Source organism: Rhamphochromis longiceps, linkage group LG15 (assembly GCF_057381845.1).
Source record: "Rhamphochromis longiceps isolate RC_006_pf linkage group LG15, R_longiceps_female_GT1.1, whole genome shotgun sequence".
Classification (NCBI taxonomy): domain Eukaryota; kingdom Metazoa; phylum Chordata; class Actinopteri; order Cichliformes; family Cichlidae; genus Rhamphochromis; species Rhamphochromis longiceps.
Genome location: NC_140571.1, coordinates 32,826,574 through 32,842,273, shown reverse-complemented (window position 1 = coordinate 32,842,273; position 15,700 = coordinate 32,826,574). Strand labels below are relative to the sequence as shown.

At 39.9% G+C, this 15,700-nt stretch overlaps 1 protein-coding gene across 2 annotated transcripts in view; it reads left to right on the top strand.

Moving 5' to 3' along the window:
* The window catches only part of rev3l (REV3 like, DNA directed polymerase zeta catalytic subunit), a 95,274-nt gene that overhangs the window by 32,367 nt on the left and 47,207 nt on the right, over positions 1–15,700 (top strand). The window contains exons 2-3 of one of the 2 annotated variants that reach the window (XM_085381619.1): positions 13,464–13,653; positions 14,087–14,161. In XM_085381619.1, the coding sequence (XP_085237745.1) occupies positions 13,464–13,653; positions 14,087–14,161 (265 nt within the window). Of the gene's footprint in view, positions 1–13,463; positions 13,654–14,086; positions 14,162–14,709; positions 14,886–15,700 lie in introns of those variants that run through there. The other variant, XM_085381620.1, reaches the window with a different exon arrangement.

The following is a 15,700-nucleotide window of genomic DNA, read 5'->3' as shown; positions in this document are numbered from 1 at the left end:
GTGTGGGTGTAGAGGCTGTTTGTGTTTTTCTGATATTTCCAGCATATGAGAAAGGAAAGTTCCTGAAAAAAAAACATATTGGGTTGACAAATATATGTTTTGATGTAGCTATGGTATAGGTAGTCACTGTAGTTACAGGTACAGGCAGTCTGTCTTTCTTACTGTTATGTCTATATGTATTGCAACCTATACTGTTTTTGTTTTTTGTTTTTATTTTAAACATTGCAAATGGACCCCAATTGACAATAAAATGTACAATTAAGTGGAAAAACCTGAATGTACAAGAGATATTAAAACACAAACAAAAGTACCTTTTTGGGGTAGATGCCAATACATTCATTTTTGCTTGATAAGGAATCTCTAGATTTAGCATGTCTGACATAATTTGAAAAGTTTTCCAATATTGTTGAAATAGTGCTGTTTTCCCTCCAAACACTTGATACATGTGTCACAAATATCAGGAGACCATCAGTTAAACTTGGTTGGGGTGATATAGGTCCTCATCACCGTTTGTATTTTAACATCTTCATTATTGTATGGATTGATTGTTTTTGTTTTGGGACTTTTAGGCATGCCTTTCCTCACTTCTTTTCATCTGTATTTGCTTGAACATCCTTTCTCTGTGCTTCTAACATGTCAATAGTGGATTTGCTCTCATGCAACAGCAATGCTGTATAAACTAAAGAAATCTAAATTTCCTTATCAACAATAAGGTTTTCAAGGTGGGATAGTGATAGCTCAGATATTAGATGCTATACGTCTGTATTTTAAGAATTTGACATTTTTAATTGCAGATACTTGAGAAAATGTTTGTCACCCAATGCCACCCAGATTTTGAAGCCACAATCTGTCCTTCCAGCCCTAAAGGATTCATTACAGCATATAGGGTAGTAAGATGATACGGAGGAAGTAGCTTTAATATGCCACTTTGTACCATATGTCGAAAGTATTTTCTAAGGACAAGGTTTCCCATTTTTCCTTTGAGTGTATAATATAAAGAATATAAAAACAGAATATAAGAACAGTTTTACTGGAAGATTTGTAGTAGCTCTGACCCACATGATTATACATTGATGTAGGCAGTCATCTGTCTGATGTCTCCCTGACCTCACAAATCAATGCTCCTAGGTCCCTGGGATAAATATTTTACTATCAAGGGTAATTTTAAGACTTTAAATTTTAAGTTTGTTAGGAAAAACTGTCGCCGGCGTACAGGGGTATTCTATGCTCTTGGTCACTAAGTTGTATAGCCACTAGACCCACCTCTATCACCACAGTCAAGGCCTCATGACAAGCATTATTAGCATCCCATGTTGCCAGATCACTCTAGAAAAATAGTTATTGTATGTTGCAATTTACTCAGTCATCTCTTCTGTCAAATAGCTGTTTTTAACATAGGTTTTAAGCAGGAAGCTATTTTAATCTCTAAAATTACTTCATTTTAGCTTGTGATTTATATGTTAACCATATTTAATAAATTTGTTTGTTCCATATGTCATTTGTATCAGATCAGTACAAAAAGTAAGAGGGAGTTTGCTGTACTGAGCCCATGGCAACCACTAATAGGGCAAAACAAAGAAACATTAACACATGAAAACATTTAAACCCACAAGTCACCACTCCCTTACTCAAAACAATGAACTAGCTGGGCATATGATTATCCTTTTTAAGAAGGAGCAGCTGAAAACTTCAAAACCAACCTGTGGTCTCTACCAACCATGAACCTTATTAAACATTTAGTCTTATATAACAGGCCCTGTTCAAGATCAAACTGTTCCATCTGAGTATAAATGGTTTTAAGATGTAAATTTCAGTCACAACAGAAAGAATGAATTGAAAAAATATTCAGGCAACACAAATTCTGTAAACCATGCCACAATGAACAATGCCAGATACAAAACCTCTTGGATGTAAAATCAACTGTAAGAGGGCATCCTCAATAGATGAAACTCCATATAATAAATCCTATTGAGTTTTTAATTTGAACGGCAACTACTCACGAACTAGTCGTGGAATACACTGTTTTCCCTAGCAACCACAGTGTCCCAGCAGGTTGTCGATCATCTATGTCTGTGTGACTCTGTTCATGTGCAGCTGATTCTGCATCATTGTTGTCCTCCAGAAATATTAAAATTGGATTGCTTAAGCCATTTCTGCAGTTTGATGGAGATGTGTGAGTGCATTCATGTCTGCAACTCATGAAATCTTACAAAGTGGAGCTATATCAGGAAGTGCTCTTTGGAAGCAGCCATTTACAGGAAATCAAAGTTATTATAACAGCAGCTACTTTTTGTCAGAAAGTGAAATTGACTTTCTGTCAGAGAATGGGGGTTCAGTAACTTGAACGCATACGACGTGGTGATTCCCTGATTGGTGGAACCATTTAATCTTCTATAGTAGGAATTCTAGTGGTAGCATGATTAGTATGAGTCTGTGTAAAACAAAGTGTGATGGATGGAGCAGCTACGAAGTTTGCTTTTCTTCCCATGCTTTGATGTAAAAATCCTCCTAGCTTTTTCCCAATAAATGTTTTAATGGAACAGTGTTGCTGTTTTGAACCCTAATAGTTTCTTTCACTCAACCTGAGCTCACAGTTTCAGTAACAGTAACGGCTCCGACTCCACATTAAACTGTGCCAGCGTCATCACCGCTGCTGTGTTATCATTGTTTTTGTTTAAAACTGGGGGCTGAGAATGAACACTTGCAGCACGAGCGCATTGGCTTCATCTTTCTGACAAGGAATCTACATTCCTCTTTGTTGGTCTTTCTTTTACAAGACACCTGCGTAGCAAAGAGTAAACTGGTCATACTTGTCTTCACAATCTTTCTCAGTCTTCTTTTTGGACTCTTGTTATGATCGGTCTCTTTCTCAAAATGTCCTTCTTCCAAATAAAAACAAAGCCATTCACAGCACATTTTTAGACCCAGCATTAAGCAGTAAGTGTCCTTTGTACCACAGACTTGCTTTGCTTGGTTCTGTCCTTTCCTTCCACACACCTCCTCTACCTCTGTCTCATTTGTTTGGCACTCTGCCAGGCTGCTCAGTGAGCCAGAGGGTGACTCTGCCAACATGTTTGTGTGCATCAGATTAACTTGCGTTTTATTCTGTTTATTTTTAATTCTCTCAAGACTGCGTGTGTGCTTTGCCCTCACGTACCCTGTTGTCAGGTTTAGGTAAAAACCGTTGCACAGATGCACCTCGATTAAAGTTCCTAAAGGCGTGGGAATTATCATCACTATTTTGTCTGTCATAATCTTCTTCCTCCATCGTATTCTGCTGTTCTGACATTTTCTATGCAGGCAGTGGGAGTGGCTACTCAGTCCTAGATTTCACACAGTTCTCATTGGGCCTTTTTAATTAATACTAGCAGTGCTTTTATTAACGTCTTCTTCCACTCCTCCCGGTGGCAGCTGACTGTTTAATTACAGCAGGAGGCTAGCTGTACCCGCAAACTGGGTAGGAGAGGGAAGGGGGGGGAAAGGATTGACATTCTCGTGACATAACTTAGAGCAATGTTTTGAATATGACTATTTTATTTTTTTTATGGATTTAAACATAACTGGGTTGTAGAGAGCTTTCAGGTGTATAAATGTATATGTGTGTGACGACCCGGCTCAAAGCCGCAACATAAAAAAGGAGACGAATACCAGAGTATGGGTGAGAAGAGGTTTTATCTTAAAATGGAAAACCAGGTTTGCTAAAATGGCTGATGCCACCAAGGCAAAGACAAGTGAGCTCCCCGGGGAGTTCCTGGAAAATGGGACCTGTACTCAGCAAAGCTCACCTTTCATAGAGGATGATGATATTATTATTATTATTATTATTATTATTATTATTATTATTAAGTGTCTTTTTGCTTCTCTGCTGCAGCAGACACTGTGTATTTGGAGCTTAAAGATATGATGGTTGTAACAAGGGAGGGAAATTTGATGCTTTAAAACGCCATAACAAGCATTGTTTGTTGTTTTAAGCCAGGGGTAGGCAACCTTTCTGATGGCAAGTGCCATCTAAAATTTCCTCAGAAGTCAGTTTGCCATATGATTGCATTAGCAATAAATTTAATAACGCTCTATATGAAGAGTTACACACTATATAGAACGACTTTATAGAATTATATTTGTTTGCAGATGTTGGCAGCTATCAGCGAATAGTTATCAGCTATTTTGAAACAAAAAAAATACACTTTTTATCCATAACAAGAACTCCATAACAGCAAATGAACTGTACAACAGAAAATGCAAATGCTATTTATGGTCTCCTCACAACAATGATAAGAAAAATAAACTGAGCCAATATGGCATGTTTGTTAATACACATGTTAATCTGATCTCTGGTCCAGCATTCAGACGGCTACCTGAGGAAACTCTTCATGTGAGAGAAAATCTGCTCACACAGATGTGTAGAGCCAAATACTGTCAATAAGGCCTCTGCAATGTTCTGAAGACAGTCAAACTTGTCAGGTAGTGATGTGAAAATGCAAGCTCCATGAACACGCACAGCTATGGATTCCAGCTGCTTCAATGTTGCATTAACTTAAAATGTCTGGCTTTTGTTAAATAATTTTCTGAAGCTTACAAACAAAGTTTTTATCTGACATAAAATGTATAGAAATCATACATATACCAACAAGATTGTACATCACTGTCACAACAGTGTTTGTTTTCATTCAAAGGCTTTATGGCTTTAATACCTGGTGGGCCGGTCTTTAGCCAAAATGCCCTGAGCACGACACGCAGTGAATTAATCTGAGACGGTGCATTAAAAAAAAAAAAAAAAAAGGCCACGCCAGCAGTGTACATCGCAAATCAGCTCGCATAGACATATTAGTTGTGCCGCTTCTTAATGATGGTATCTTAGCTAACAACCCCAACTACCAGATTCAACTTGTAATTGGCTAAAAATAATTTAGTCTACTGGTGAGGGGGACGTTGTTAGCTTTCCACATTCCGACACTTCAAAAGCTTCAGGAGCTTTCCGCTCAGCACAGCATCAGCACCGTGGAAATACACGGATACATCCGAAGAGTCGAGACAGAATTCACAATGCATTTTTGGGACTTTCAGGTGTGTGGACCAATGTTTTCTTTTCTAATCAAACCAGAAATCTTTAATGAGCAGGTGGATAATTAAATGAAAATAAGAAAGTATTTTTTGTGCCCCCCCCCCCCCTTTCCCCCCTGGCAAAACTTTGCTAGACCCGCCCCTGCACAAGTTACCAGCTGTCAGCTACATAGAAAAGGATCCTGGTGTTATTTGTCTCTCAGAAACAGTTCATAACTTCCCTTCAACTCATTCATGTCACCTAAAAGGTAAACCTGTTTCTCCATCACCTGTTCAGCTCTGATGATCCAGTAAGGACATCTCCTGGTTTCATCTTCATGTTTCCCTCTCACCAGATAACCAAACCATATCATGACCAGCAGCTTTTTTGCAGCTGTGGCTCCAGCAAACATCAGCTGATAGTAGAAATTAATATTAAATAAATTCTAACAACAGCTGATCAAGCTTAAACGTGCTGCTGTTGTTTAGCGCGACATCCGCTGGTTTCCGCTTTCTGGCGCAAAGTGAGCGATAAACAAACGAGAGAAAAGCCGATCAGCTGATCATTGATCAGTTTCATGATTGAAGTAGAAACAGGAGAGAGAGGGGGAGAATGAGAGAAGAAGAGGCAGCTGCAGCGTAACGACAGAATAAGTCCAGCTTTGTCTTTTTTTTTTTTTTTTTTTTTTTCTATTCTAGCTGAAGTACGGGACAAATCGTGTTTCTTTTCAGCTCAATACGAAACGTGTAATATTTTCTCTGAATACGGGACGATTCCGTTTTTACGGGACGGTTGGCAACTCTAATAATTAACCTTATGAATAAAATAAAGTTCACTATCAGTAAAATCATAGCACCCACCCAGCTGTATAGAAACTCCGTCATGCTATCTAGTACGCAGTACGAGTTATTGTAACTGACTATAAAAAGTTAGCACAACGAAAATAAACTCCACCTAAACTTGGTTAGTTTAGACTGCAGGTCATAAATTCTTACCTGAAGTTCAGTTCACCTGACACTCGGACCGGCCCCGCCTCGGGTCTTTCCTCCTCCTGCCTCCCCTTTCCCTCATCCACCTGCTGGCCTCCACCACTTACTAATGTTACTGAATCTGTGGAAGCTCCGCCATAACCACCACCAAACAACTGAGTTATTTTTAGACATCAGCCAGCATCTGGCCAATCCACCACCTTTCATTGTTTATACCGTTACAAAAAAAAACAAAAAAAAACATTGGCCCATAAAAATGAAAATTCACCATCGGCCCACCGAGCAAATGCCCGGTATGCCCGATGGCCAGTCCAGCTATGGTCGTGCCATCAGTTAACCCTGTTAGAGCTAGAGCTGTGGGCTCTAGATAAATGTTCTTTAACCAGCAAGTCGGGCTGCTCGATTATGGCAAAAATTATAATCACGATTATTTTCACTGAAATTGAGATCTCGATTATTTGACGATATTTATTTAACCCTTTAAGACCTACCATAGAACCAAGTCCGCCAGAGCTTATATTATTTTTTTACATGTTGTAGTGCAATTTGTGGGAGCATTTCAAGTTGCTATACATCAATACAACTATTATAGCCCATATTTTAATATGTATGCATTAAGTCCATAGTAACTACATTAATTGCAAAAAAAGTGCAATAAACTACAAAAAAATTGAAAATCGTTTTTGTTTTTTTACATATATTTCTACTTGGAGAAATTTTAAGAGATTTATCCCTCAAAACTTTAAATACAAAAAAGTTGCAAAAAATAGTTTACAACAACAGGAAATTTATTTTGAGTGTCTTCATAGTTTTATTTTGGAGATGCAGCAATTTTTATATACTGCAGGAAAAAAAAAACAATCCTATGATGCAAATTTGCAAAGAAAACAGCAGGTGCATCAAAATAAACCATTTCCAGCAGTGCAATTCGAGTTCTAAGCATCCCAGAAACTATTCAGAAAAGTCAAACATGACTTATAAAAACACCAGTATAGGCTTTTAAGGCCTACAAGTAAAAAACTATTTTCCGCGAAAATGGCGGACATGCGATAGTTCGCTCTGACGTCTGTTTCAGTGTGGGAAGTGTTACAAACAGCTGATCGGATCGGCAAAGCGTGTTTCTGGAATATTATGTTTTTGTTCCTGCAAGCGCTTTTTATGCAATTTTTGCAAAGCTTTATGTGGAAGGAAACCGTGACCGAGGACAAGCTGATGGCATGAGATGCAAGTACAACTCCTCTGGTTTCATATGCAAAAAAAATTATTGCGCTAGCTTACGCGGTTCCGGTTCTATAGGGATTTAAAAATAGTTACACAAAACGGAGCGTGCAGCTCTGACCGGCTTTAAAGGGTTAACAATAACAATGTATTGGATAATGACTTTAAAAAATAATATAAAATAGTGTGCAAATACTGATAGCAGTGCAAATGTTTGCAATATAAGAAATAAATAAAAAATGTAAACATCTATGTTTAGTGAACTTTGCAGTGTTGCTCTGGTGCAGCTACACCATAGCAAAGTTTACACACTGTGTCTACTTGATCCACGTCTGACTCCGCGAACCCATAATGTTTCCACACCACCAACGGCAGTCACTCTCCTCTCCACATAACTTCTGCTTAGCTTTCCGAGCTTCCCTCGGGTCCTCTTCTTAATTGTTGTGACGCTGTTCGAAATGCAGAGAGGTGCGCTCGATTTGCCACACGGAGCAGCGCGAGAGTAAAGCACGAGGGAGGGGCTAATAATCGGCTCAGTCATTTTTAATGATCATTGAAAGCCCAGATCGTAATCGTGATTCAAATTCGATTAATTGAGCAGCCCTACCAGCAAGTTCCTATATACAGCAACAAGCATTAGTACTTCAAACCCCCCATTTCACTGCTAATGTCAATGACATTACAGGACCTGTTTTCATTTATTTATTTATTTTTTTACCAGGCTATAAACACAGCATTTTAAAATGAATGTCTAGGGGCACTTACTCTTTTGGAGCCAGTCTCTAGTGGCCACACAAGGAACTGCAGGTTTTGGCACGTCGTTTTTCTTTTTTAACCCTGGAGGTTGCTCTCTGTGGTCCTGACATTTTCTGGAGTTCATGTGTGGAAACGTTTAAATGGTATTGTGAACAAAGCCTTAAACCATTTTTTGTCACAACTTATAAATGATCTACTTTAACTTCTCCATAGGGAGCTTGTTGCTTGAATCCTTTATAAACAATAAACCAAAATAGTAAAAAAATAAATAAATTACTTAATAGCACATAGCGCTGTCTTTTTATTTGTTAGAATATCTGTCTGTCTTTGTCCCAGGGTGGTTAACAACACTTGGCTGCTCCGCTGTCTCAGACTCACTTACTGGCTGGTTTTTATAGCTGAACTGCTTGGTAGTCATTTTACTGTCCCAGCAGTAGTCTGGGGCTTCTGTGCCAGTGCTGAGTCATAGAGCTTCAGTTACCACAAGGAGGTTGGAGGAGGGGGAGAAGAGCTCGAGTGGAGGAAGGCCATTGGCAGAGTGCTGTCTCACTGTCTCAGCACTCCTGCCCCAAAGATAACACCCAAGAGCTGTCACAGCCCCTCCCTCCCTACTGTTCTCATTCACAATTCCTCAGCAGGAAGGGAGATGGGAAACGGCACATTTGGCTGGGAACAGCTGAGATGTGTGGGAGCTGTCACTTCACCAGTAATGAAAACAAACTTCATAATTTTTCTATCTTTTCAGTATATCAGGTTGTATACCTTTGGGGTTTGGTCACGTCAGGCTCTTTCATCTTGAGGTTAACACAAATATTTTTCTGACATTTCAAAGCTAACAAGCCTAGACGAGCTCTTCTTCACAGGCTGGCCTGAGTGGGAGGAATCAGGTGTCCATTAAAAACAGCAGCTGTGTTTATCGGGAGAAAAATGAATAAGTCAGATATGACAGAAAGACAGACTGTTTGTCTCTGTAATGTGGGAAGTGTAATGAAAGATGTTCAGGCACCTGGAAAACTACAAACTCTTCCTTCTTCTCTTGTTCTCTTCGTGGCTTGCCTTTGCAGATAGAAGCAATGTCAGAAAGAACAATTTACATTGGAATTAAGCCAGAGCACTTTCTTATTTTATGGAAATCAGAGAAAAAGTGTGGTGAATCCTGAGGATGAAGTGATTTTTGTGATGCCTGATTGACAGATGTAGATTAGCCGTGCGCAGGTTTTGTTCTTTCTGATGCCTTAATTGGATGAGCACTTCAATGTACCGACAGTATGTCTGCAGAAATTTACCTCAGCTTAACAGGATGGATCGAGGAAGAAAAAGTTCTTAGTTAAATGCACAAAGGAGTCAGATGTTTTTCCTCTTTGAAACCCTGCTCAGTCCCCACTCCCTCTACTTCCTGTTGTTCTTATTTTTCTTCAGCTCCTGAAAACCTGCACTTCTAATTAGGGCTGGGCCGTATCATACCGTTCACGGTAATACCGGTATAATGTTGGGCAACAATACGAAAATGAAATATCGCGATAGAATATGGGTAAAACGCGCATGCGCAGTGCCTTTGTTTTCATACGCACATGGCGGGAAAAGCACGGTGGCGACGAAGAATTAGAAGGGCGAAAGCGGATCGTTGAATGAAACCGATGAACCAGAATTGGTTTGTAAAAATGCGAAAACTTCAGTGGTGTGGAACTGGTTTGGCTTTCGTCCGTCAGATACACAACAAAGCACTATTTTTGGTTGAGCATGCTAGCGGGCCGTCGTTATTACCGTGTTTTTTGGAAAATACAGTGCACCTAAAATCAATCCTTTGATTTTTCTGAAAATCGACAGTGCCCTTTATAATCCCGTGTGCCTTATGTAGGAATTCTGGTTGTTTACTGACCTTGAAACTATTTTATGGGGTACATGGCACTCGAAAATCTGGCAAATGTTGTAGTACGACTTTGCTAAGCTACAAACCCGCACCGCTTGATGGATTGTCAGAGCATTACGGCTATCATAAGGAGGAGCCTTGCGGAGTGATACATACTGTGCTTCAACATAATATTACCGTATTGTGTGTATAACCTCTTTTTAAGTTTTGTGGATATTATACATGGTTATGCTGAAGATTTGTCGGCCAATTTCCACTGGAAATGCCTTTTGGTTAAACTGTCAGCAAGAATTTTGCATTTGCACTGTTACATTTTTATATAACTTTAATGCACATAAAAAACAGCTGCTTGTTTAAGTGAAAATACATTGATGGGTTTTTTGCACTAATAAAGTTGTGGAGTTGTAAAGTATTTTGTCTAGTGTCAATTATATCGTCAGTTATATCGTTATCGTAAATTCGTACAATTTTCCATTGACAAATACATTTTTTGTTTCTCATCTTAGTTTCTGTCCTTCTGTTTCATTTTATTCTTTTTTGTTTTGTTTTTTATTTTCCTGGTGTTTGTCCCCCCCCTCTTTCCTCTCATGCAGACACACACCTCATGCCTGTCAGCTCTTCTCTTTCTGCTTTTTTAGACACACTCTCACTCCTTCTCCTTCTGTCTCTTTCTGTGGCCTGACCAGCTGGGTGGAAAGAATCACTTGTTTATCTCCCCTGCTGCCCGTCAGGGGCTTTTGCTTTGCTGTCACCGTTGCCTAGCAACTGCAGCAAAAGTCGGCATTGGCTGCTTATACAGAGACTGTGTGTGTGTGTGTGTGTGTGTGTGTGTGTGTGTGTGTGTGTGTGTGTGTGTGTGTGTGTGTGTGTGTGTGTGTGTGTGTGTGTGTGTGTGAGAGAGACTCCATGTTGACTCGGCAGGCTGAGGACAGACACGCCGCTCTCACCACTCCCTCGGCGCAGAAGTGGTCGCCAGCCTTTGTGACTCCAGAGTAGGCACACTTACACAAACCTTAGCAGTGTTTAGTGTAGACACACAAACACATGGTACAAACAAGACTGGGACTTCCCGATCTCACAGTCTGTCTGCATGCCACGAGCCACCAATCCACATTTTCACTAGTGATCAGCTGATTGTCTTATTCAGTGAAATTTTCATTCCTTGGATGAAAATATAATTTTGCTTCTCCTTTTTTTTTTTTTTTTTTTTTTTTTTTCCCTTTTTATTTTGAGTTTCAAGATCACAAAAATTTGTTATTACGATTCTAACCGTGATCATGGTGATCTGTGGAATCAGTGACTTCTTTATGTCTTCCTGTGTTATGCTCACGTCTCATATATACAAATATTTGCTCCATGTCCTTTTCACTTCTACTTAAGGTAGCTGACAGAATCACCTGAATATAAGTACAGAGTTAGCGCCGAGCATATACTTTATATAAAAGATGGACTTAATGGCATTTAATATGGGAGTCTTTGATCGATTCTCAAACAGCCATGACACAAACTGCAGTTCTAGCACTTGGATTATTACAGGGTAATCCCAAAAGTAAGCTCTAGATTTAAAACACGTGGGGATCGAGCTTTTCAGGCACTGGCACCTAGGCTGTGGAACTCTCTGCCGTTGTCTTTACGCTGTCTAGACTCTACTGACTCCTTTAAAAAGCAGCTGAAGACATTTTTATACAAACGGGCTTTTAATTAATTTAATTAATTTTTACTTGTATGTCTGATCTTACTGTAAAGCACTTTGTGATTTTTATCTGTGAAATGTGCTATATAAATAAATTTTACTTACTTACTTACTTACTCTCCTTAAAAAAAAAAGAAAAAAAAAAGAAAGAAATACAAACAACTGTTTATTTTTTATAATATTGACATCATTTCAAATGTTGAAGAATTATTTATTTTTCTACATTATTGCCATTTCGGCCGATGCATTATTTGTAGACAGTGTTCCAGTTTGACAATGCCCATGTCATACCAGCTCACCGCCATGTCCTTCAAACAAACGTTTTTCAAATTTTTTGCTTTGCCTAATAAAGAGCAGTAATGTACAGTCCAAAATCAGCTGTTTGACTTTCTGCTTACGAAAAGACTTTGACAATCAGTGCCTCACAGGCACAGTTTTGTTTAAGTATTTCTAGCAATCAAGTAATTGATAAATCCAATAATTGTTGCGTATCTAATCATTGTTAATGGGAAACAGTGCGGGCTTACAAGCATCATTGTAAACACATCCATATCTCCTGTCACTATGAGTAGCTCTGCTTGTATGAGCTCCAGCACAGTAGATGCCTGATTCTGGCATGTTCTGAGGATCTCATTGTCTTTCAGCACCACGTTCCATCTTGCATCACCCTCCCTTTCCTGTTCAGATGCCCTGACATGTATCTTGGTGCAGAAAATGCTGGGAATATTTCTTTTGCTTTTTTTTTTTTTTTTTTTTTTTTTTTTTTTGAGGTGCCATCTTGGGGGGTCTCGACAATGGTGCCCCGAGGACTGCGGCACTGCATCATACACAGCATCTGTCAAACACAGAATGAGGATGGAGACTTGGCAAGCTGTGGGTATATGTGTGTGGGGTAGAGGAAGAATGCCAGAAGCTCCCCTTTTCACTCTCCTCTGTTCTCCCTGTGATGATTGTGGGGAAGTCTCTGGGCATGTGCAGACACGTCTGGGCAAGAGTCAAGCTCTTGCTCAATGCTGCCTCCTCCTGTCCAACTGCCTGTCAGCCTGTCAGTGATGCAAGATAAGCAGACAGAAAGAGGCTTGGCATGGATGAGCCTTACCACCCTCTGCCTTCGTTGTAAGTTAATTTTCACACTGCTGTTCTTATTCTCTACGTGAGGCTTAAGACAGCAGATAAAAGCTCTGGCCCAGGCTGATAATCGCAGCGAGAGAATGAATCGGAGCATCTGCAGTACAGATCACCTCTGATAACTTCAGTGTGCTTGTCAATGATGGAGCAGCGTTGTGTCACACCGTTGGGTCAGCCGGCACAGAGCTGCAGTATTCCTAACTTCACATCGACCTCTGTGCTGCACTCCTCCCACACTTTTCCTGTCTTTTTCTGTGGAGTTTTTCAGCTAATTAGCTGGATTTAATAAACTGACAAGGAAAATGTTTACATATGTCAGTACTTAAAGCTGTTTTCCCTTAGACTCCAATATTACTGGAAGTGTTTTTACAACCACAGCTCTCACTGTCTGGTGGCCTTCAGATAGGAGATTTAAGGCAATTCCACATTGGCTTAATTTTTTTTTTTTTTGCTAGAAGCTTTGTCCAAGTTTTATACTGTCTTTGGTTTTATCCCAACATTTTCTTAAATGATACAATTATCAGCTGTAATGAAGCAGTGCAACTGCTAAGAATAAGAGCTTGCATAAACACCATCACCACAATTGAGCGCTGGCACTGATTGGACACTGATCTTCGGATTCCCAGAAGAGAGATGAGCTGTACAGAACGTATTTCTAATGATCAGCAGCTTACATTATAGTCTGATGTGCATTTCGATGTAAGAGACTTGGAAAACATGATAATTAATTGTAATCCTGCTTTAATAGAGTTTCTTATTGCGTTGCAGGCCAGAAGACGTGTCTCCACCTCCACGGTGTGTTCCCCTACATCTACGTGCCGTACGACAACTATGGGCAGCAGCCAGAGCGCTACCTGCGGCAAGTGGCCTTCAGCATCGACAGGGCCCTCAACGTCGCCATGGGAAACCCCACCTCCAACAACCAACATGTCTTCAAGGTGGTGCTGGTCTCCGGCATGTAAGTAACTTGTGTTTGCTGTGTTGTACCGACACAACTGAGCTGAGATTTGCTTCAGAAAGCAGCTTGACTGCACACTTTGGTAAAGGTTGTTGTTAAACACAGCCTTTCTGAAACAACAAAGGGTGTGTGAGCCAACAATTGTGACTTAAGACTTCTCTAAACACTCAGTTTCAGATATACGTATTCTAAGTTTTCATGTCACATTATTGCTAATTCAGTTACTCAGACTCTCGTCAGGTTCAGAGTCCACTTTAAGATTGTGGTTTTAGCTTTTAGAGCTCTGCATGGACAAGCACCACTGTGCACCAGAGAACCTTTACTTTCTGTGACCTGTCTATATGTGTATGTATACATTACTTTAACATGTGTATGTGATGCAGGTTTACATATTGAATGCCTTTTTTTTTTTTTTCTTCTTCTTTTCTTTCAGGCCTTACTATGGTTATCACGCCAAGGAGAAGCTCTTTATGAAGATCTATTTATACAATCCTCAGATGGTCAAGAGGTAAGGATCGAAGCAGTTTAATGTGAGCAGAGATCATCCCAGCCTCCTGTTGTTTGAATGCCACACTGTGCGCACGAGTCTGCCAGCTTACTAAACTGAAATCGATCGCTGCGTATTCAGCTGTACTCATTGATTGGCTGAGTGTGTGTCCATGCATGAAAGCACACGGGAAGACTGTGAATTATTTGCCAGAGTGATCAGTGTTGGTGTTGAAAGTGTGAGTGGAGCTACTGATTTGAGGCTTGGCAGAGAGCGAGTAACTCTGTTAGAGAGAGAGGGACAGGCTGGAGGAACGAATGATGTATCGCTGGGAGGGGAGGGGTGGGGTGAAGGAAGGAAGGAAGGTGGAAAAGTAGACTGGCCTTGTATGTGTGTAAGTATGTTTAAGGTTTGGTTGCATTTTTGCCAGATGTCAAAATAAATTTTTTTTAAGGTGAAACTGCAAATTTTATTTGTAATTACATGTATGTTTGGATGTGAATATATATATTTAGGCTATACCAGACCTTCCCAAAGTGTGGGGCCGGCGCGGTATGAAAGGGGGGAAAAAAACAACGACAAAAAACAACGCTTGGACGCTGCTAGCACGGGGCGCCTCCACAAACGCAAAGCAGGAGATGAAGCATTGCTGAATATGTTTCCAAACCAACTTCATTCTAAGCCAAAGACTAGAAAATATGGTGAAGCATATCTGCCCTTTGGCTTCACCTGCACAAGTGCCAAGGTAGGTCTCCCCTGCAGAATTGGTTTTCCCTTCGTCGAGAGCACGCACTGGGCTCTCCAAATCAGGGACAAACAGTGTCCCACATTCTTGATTTTTAGTTCACAAACACTTGTTGTAATGACTAACTACTCCTGACATTTTGGAGATGTTAGCTCTTTATACAGTAAAGTTACAGTGGGATACAAATAATATCAGGCTGATCCTGCCATGATTTGTTCCCCCGGTTCAAATCGCGGACAAACAGGATCCCACAGCTGTTTATGTTTTTGTTTTTAAACCCATTTTGCACAGAGAGACATTTTTTGAAAAATGTATTGATAGCAATGTTGAATATTATTACACAGGAAAAAAAACAAATTACACCATGACGCCTCTGCCTTTCTAAATGGAGGGACAGTAACTTCATGTGTAAGCGTGTAAAACCTGAAGATAGAGACAAAATACTGTTAATCTGACTATCTGCCATTCTGCAATTCATGTCATGTAAACAATAACGTGGCGCACAGCGTGACGTGAAAAAAGGCACATACCTTTAACGTTGCGTGACGAACTCTGTATTCCTCGTCCACACGTAAAGGCAAAAAAAGGAGTTTTAAAAAATCTCAGTTTTTGGTGATTCGAAACGCCGTTTACGTGTGGACGAAAGGTCCAAACGCATAGAAACAGCTGCGTTTTCAAAAATACCCGTGTAGGTGCGGACGTAGCGTAAAAGAGTTAGTAGTTTATTTTCTTACTACCTGTAATTTATTGCAGTTTACTTGTATTTGCTTAATTGTTTACTAAATGTTTGAGGTGTGAAATAAACCGCAATGGAG